Source organism: Oncorhynchus nerka, linkage group LG15, assembly GCF_034236695.1.
Source record: "Oncorhynchus nerka isolate Pitt River linkage group LG15, Oner_Uvic_2.0, whole genome shotgun sequence".
In the NCBI taxonomy this organism is placed as follows: Eukaryota; Metazoa; Chordata; class Actinopteri; order Salmoniformes; family Salmonidae; genus Oncorhynchus; species Oncorhynchus nerka.
In genome coordinates, this window is record NC_088410.1 from 43,000,915 (window position 1) to 43,006,611 (window position 5,697).

Here is a 5,697-nt window from a genome sequence, read left to right on the forward strand (position 1 = left end):
TTGATGATTCCTTGCACTTTTTTTGCTCAAGGTAGAATTAACATACAAAGACCAAACTTTGAAATTAGAACTAGTTCAGCTGTAGATGTAACAAAATCATAATTTCACCAATATAAGGCACTGGTACTTTTGGACATTAGGCAGAATGCAGGTTGGTCTTCCAAAGATAGCCTTACGGTAAAGCTTTTATTAAAGCTTCATTTGAATACAGTAATAGTTTATGGCTGATGTTTGTGAGCTTGGTTTAGGTCGGCCAGCCTGGTTAGGACACCAGCCGTTTCTTAGCCATGTAGGTATTGGACACCTGGCTCATGATGACCAGGGTGCTGAGGGCAGGGCACAGTGCTACCAGGTACCAGGTGTATCCTCCCACAGCGCCTGTAAACCACACTGAGCATATGCCCAGGAGCAGACTGACACTTCCCAGCAGGTATGTGACTAGGCCAGACGCTGCGTGGTAGCGCTTTAGCTTAGCCAGGGACCACCCCTTAGCCAGGGAGTGGTAGAGGAGGGGCAGAGCGGCCAGAGACTGCACCCCAACAACACACAATGTCCCCAGGCCCACCAGGCCGTGCCACGAGGCGAAGTGGGGCTTGCCATTCAGGTGCTTGTTGTAGAAGATGGATGCCAGGCCCAGGGTGGCACAGCTGGCACAGAGGCACTGCAGGATCCAGTGGACACGCCCCTTGGTCTTGTGGGAAAGCTTCCGAATGGGAGAGCAATGTGGAGAGAAGAGGAGCACAGCCTCTGTCATGAAGAGGGAGAACTAAGAGGGAAGAGGGGGATCAAGAGGAGATGGGGAGAGAACGGGCAAGAAAAGAAGGTGAGAGTGGTGGAGGAAAGATGGAATGACCGTGAACTGTTGTAACACTTCTGAGACAATTGAATGAGATGAATTCACAGAATACATTATGCACACACAGATGTGTCACCTTACCGCCAGTGTCATCAGGAAAGGGTGCCAAGAGAACAAACCTGAAAAACAGATCAACCCAAAAAATATTGTCTCGTTTCATCAACTCAATATAAAGTATTCCATGTGTTATATGCAGATATGGAACAGCATTGATGGGTGCTCTGTTGCTGGCGCCAAGGCTGGGTTACTCACTTGTTCCAGGCTTGGCCAATACCGTGATAAGCACAGTGAAGACAACACAAAGCACGTGAGTCAGTATCCCACATGCGACTTTCCCAAAACTGTAAATTCGGGGTTCTGATCCGGGGAGTTCCGCCATCGTTTCCGGCCTTTCCCTCGTACAAGAGACGGACAGGTAGAACTGTGCGTATCCAACGTCAGGGCAACCACAGCTACCTTTTACCCCACAAGGGGGAGTTGATACCTTTTCCTGAAAACAGAAAAGCTGAATTTTTTTGTAGATTCCTCGAAACCCATAGAGAAAGTTAATACCAAAGCATAACACCATTGAGTTCCTCACTAAATTGATTCAGTAAAGTAAAATATGCTTAACGAGAAAGCTATTGCAAACCGTTATTGACAAGTGAGAGTGGGATAAGCACGTCAAAGAGTAGCCTACCACAATAACCACACATTTTGCTAAATAAGACTAATACCTACCGGAATGTCAATATTTAAATTGCATAGAGATTATGAAAATTGTCCTTAATTGCGCGCAATGTTCTATTCTCAATCAGCATGACTGTTCGGCGTTCGCTTGACGTTGAAATTCGGGCTGCGGTGTGACGTGGAAAATAATCACTATCCACTTCCTACTTTCTCAGGTGCGTTTTGGGAATTGTAGTTCAGTAAAGCAGTTGCGTTCCAGTATTTCAACGCTTTTGGAATGCACTGAGCACATTCTTCCTTATCATGACCAGACTACATAAAGAGAGGGGTTAATTATTGAATTTCCATTGTGGAACAGGCTGGATTCCATCTGTTGCACCAACACTGTGTTATATTCGCTCTGGATAAGAGCGTCTGCTAAATGACTTAAATGTAAATGTAAATGAATGCTAAAAAATAAATGAATGATCATAGAGCACAAACCAACAGCTGGCCAACATTGTCTTTTCTTCGCTGCACCAATTAACCTTTCCTAATCATTATTTTTTGGGAAAGTCGAATTTTGCCAGTAGAGCAAGCATCGAGCAGTAGGCCTAAGGAATGAACAAGGAATTAAGAATACAACAGAATGTCCAGAAGTAATTTGCTAAATCTTGAATAATGCAGTCTGTAAACTCATCAATTGTAGCATTGTGATGTGTGCTGCTCACTGCTGTTAAATGGGCACCTGGAATAGGCTACCGCCCATTTCAAACTGCACCACTCAATGGACACAGTGCTCCTCCATTCACTACTCATTGTGCTCCAATTCCTCCCAAACAAGACTGGGACTTGTGCAACACAGCTAGACACTAGAATGACACATTCTCACTAGGGCATAAAGGCCCTCGTCCACTCAGATTCACTGCAACCAACTAGTCCTGTGGATAGCTGAAATAATTGTTCCATTTTATGATACAAGTATCAAACTTGGAACACTAATACTAGATAACTTAAGGAACATTTTAAAGATTGGAGGCAGTCTGGGAAGCCTGTCAGTCAACCAGGGAGGCCACTTTCATAAAACAGCTGCCATCCGAATTTCCTGTTAGAAGAAAATAGGGTAAAATCATTCTAAACACTATAAAAATGACTTTCATGTTATCTACCCACGAAATAAACTCCACAGATAATATAGACAATCATTCTGATCATAAAGTACTCTTAAGACCTTAATAGTGGTCATATTGAGGTCCTTTTGACTATAGTCCAGCAGTTACATTACTTTTTTGGAGACTTTGTGATAGAGCCACCAAATTTCACACACTAGGGCATGTCTAAAGTATTTTTGGAAAACAATGTTGTGGCCCTTTTTAACCACTTTTCTACAAAATATTTAAAAGATTTTTAAATTTTATTGTGTTTTCCAGACCCCCTCAAACATTTTAATTATTTATGGAGATATGGCCATGTGAATCCTGTCCAATATGGCCCTATGGAGCTGGTTGGCGGTCATTTTGGAAAACAATGTATAATCATGGGTATAATGCTGCCGGAGCACACCAGAACGATGAAGCAATGTCTCGCAAGGACACTTAGTAAATGATTCATTATGATTATGTATAACAGCCTGAGCATAATAGCATACTATAACATTACTGTAAGACCAAAACCACCACGTAAATTTCTTATGACATGTATGCATGATAGTACTGAATGGTTGCGTTTTCTTTTATCATGATGCCACCATAGAATAAATGTCCACAGATGGAAACAATATGGGTAGGCTATATGTAGCTTGTTAATATCGTATGCTCTGAAATCCACTAAAATAGTATTTACTTACATCATTTACATTTACATTTAAGTCATTTAGCAGACGCTCTTATCCAGAGCGACTTACAAATTGGTGCGTTCACCTTAAGACATCCAGTGGAACAGCCACTTTACAATAGTGCATCTAAATCTTTTAAGGGGGAGGGGTGAGAAGGATTACTTTATCCTATCCTAGGTATTCCTGAAAGAGGTGGGGTTTCAGGTGTCTCCGGAAGGTGGTGATTGACTCCGCTGTCCTGGCGTCGTGAGGGAGTTTGTTCCACCATTGGGGGGCCAGAGCAGCGAACAGTTTTGACTGGGCTGCGCGGGAACTGTACTTCCTCAGTGGTAGGGAGGCGAGCAGGCCAGAGGTGGATGAACGCAGTGCCCTTGTTTGGGTGTAGGGCCTGATCAGAGCCTGGAGGTACTGGGGTGCCGTTCCCCTCACAGCTCCGTAGGCAAGCACCATGGTCTTGTAGCGGATGCGAGCTTCAACTGGAAGCCAGTGGAGAGAGCGGAGGAGCGGGGTGACGTGAGAGAACTTGGGAAGGTTGAACACCAGACGGGCTGCAGCGTTCTGGATGAGTTGTAGGGGTTTAATGGCACAGGCAGGGAGCCCAGCCAACAGCGAGTTGCAGTAATCCAGACGGGAGATGACAAGTGCCTGGATTAGGACCTGCGCCGCTTCCTGTGTGAGGCAGGGTCGTACTCTGCGGATGTTGTAGAGCATGAACCTACAAGAACGGGCCACCGCCTTGATGTTAGTTGAGAACGACAGGGTGTTGTCCAGGATCACGCCAAGGTTCTTAGCGCTCTGGGAGGAGGACACAATGGAGTTGTCAACCGTGATGGCGAGATCATGGAACAGGCAGTCCTTCCCGGGAGGAAGAGCAGCTCCGTCTTGCCGAGGTTCAGCTTGAGGTGATGATCCGTCATCCACACTGATATGTCTGCCAGACATGCAGAGATGCGATTCGCCACCTGGTCATCAGAAGGGGAAAGGAGAAGATTAATTGTGTGTCGTCTGCATAGCAATGATAGGAGAGACCATGTGAGGTTATGACAGAGCCAAGTGACTTGGTGTATAGCGAGAATAGGAGAGGGCCTAGAACAGAGCCCTGGGGACGCCAGTGGTGAGAGCGCGTGGTGAGGAGACAGATTCTCGCCACGCCACCTGGTAGGAGCGACCTGTCAGGTAGGACGCAATCCAAGCGTGGGCCGCGCCGGAGATGCCCAACTCGGAGAGGGTGGAGAGGAGGATCTGATGGTTCACAGTATCGAAGGCAGCCGATAGGTCTAGAAGGATGAGAGCAGAGGAGAGAGAGTTAGCTTTAGCAGTGCGGAGGGCCTCCGTGATACAGAGAAGAGCAGTCTCAGTTGAATGACTAGTCTTGAAACCTGACTGATTTGGATCAAGAAGGTCATTCTGAGAGAGATAGCGGGAGAGCTGGCCAAGGACGGCACGTTCAAGAGTTTTGGAGAGAAAAGAAAGAAGGGATACTGGTCTGTAGTTGTTGACATCGGAGGGATCGAGTGTAGGATTTTTTCAGAAGGGGTGCAACTCTCGCTCTCTTGAAGACAGAAGGGACGTAGCCAGCGGTCAGGGATGAGTTGATGAGGTAAGGGAGAAGGTCTCCGGAAATGGTCTGGAGAAGAGAGGAGGGGATAGGGTCAAGCGGGCAGGTTGTTGGGCGGCCGGCCGTCACAAGACGCGAGATTTCATCATCATCAGGCTTCTTGACTTCTTGACATCACTCAAGAGGGTTTAAATGCATATGCTCATGAAACTGAGTGAGTATCACATTATATATCATTGCAGTCAGTAGACTACAGGGAACACCCATATACCTTTTTAGAGTGTTTACATGTAAACTATTGGAACTAACAATAACAACATTTACAAAACGAAACACTGTAATTTGGCATGCGTTTGCACCACTTGTCTACTAAAAGTTTAAAGGATTCGTGTTTTTTTTTTGTCCATTTCATTGTGTTTTTTAGACCCCCTCAAACATTTTAAGCCATCATTGGGCTGTATGTGCCTATGATTTATGGATATATAGCCAAGTAAATCAAGTCCAATATGTAACCCACCACCTCAATTCGGTCTTATGTAGCAACAATCTAAATTGTGTTTTTTTTAAAGTTCAGACTCAGAGCTACAAAACGGCATATCATACAATGTAGTTGAGGTACAATGGGAAAGTAATTCTGTTTTGAAAGTTAATTAACTTGTAACCCCACTTTTGAGAAAATGTACCTTGAAGGTTTTGGTACACCTACTGGAGAGCTCTTCTTTGTCAACACCCATTCAAGGTGATTTGTCAAATGCACAGGATACAGAAGGTGTAAACAGTACAGTGAAATGGTTACTTGCA

General features: G+C 45.1%; 1 protein-coding gene across 2 annotated transcripts; it reads right to left on the reverse strand.

Moving 5' to 3' along the window:
• On the reverse strand, positions 1 to 1,719 carry LOC115143595 (transmembrane reductase CYB561D2). Of its 2 annotated transcripts, none has more exons than XM_029684095.2 (4): positions 1,577 to 1,719; positions 1,109 to 1,346; positions 938 to 975; positions 1 to 766 (listed from the first exon to the last, which is right to left on the reverse strand). In XM_029684095.2, exons 2-4 carry the CDS (start codon positions 1,233 to 1,235, stop codon positions 263 to 265), a joined length of 669 nt encoding a protein of 222 aa, XP_029539955.1. In that variant the 5' UTR covers positions 1,236 to 1,346; positions 1,577 to 1,719; the 3' UTR covers positions 1 to 262. The 2 variants fall into 2 exon arrangements, with proteins under 2 accessions (XP_029539955.1, XP_029539956.1); XM_029684096.2 differs by having other exon boundaries at positions 1,109 to 1,361.
• Positions 1,720 to 5,697: the final 3,978 nt, after the last annotated feature.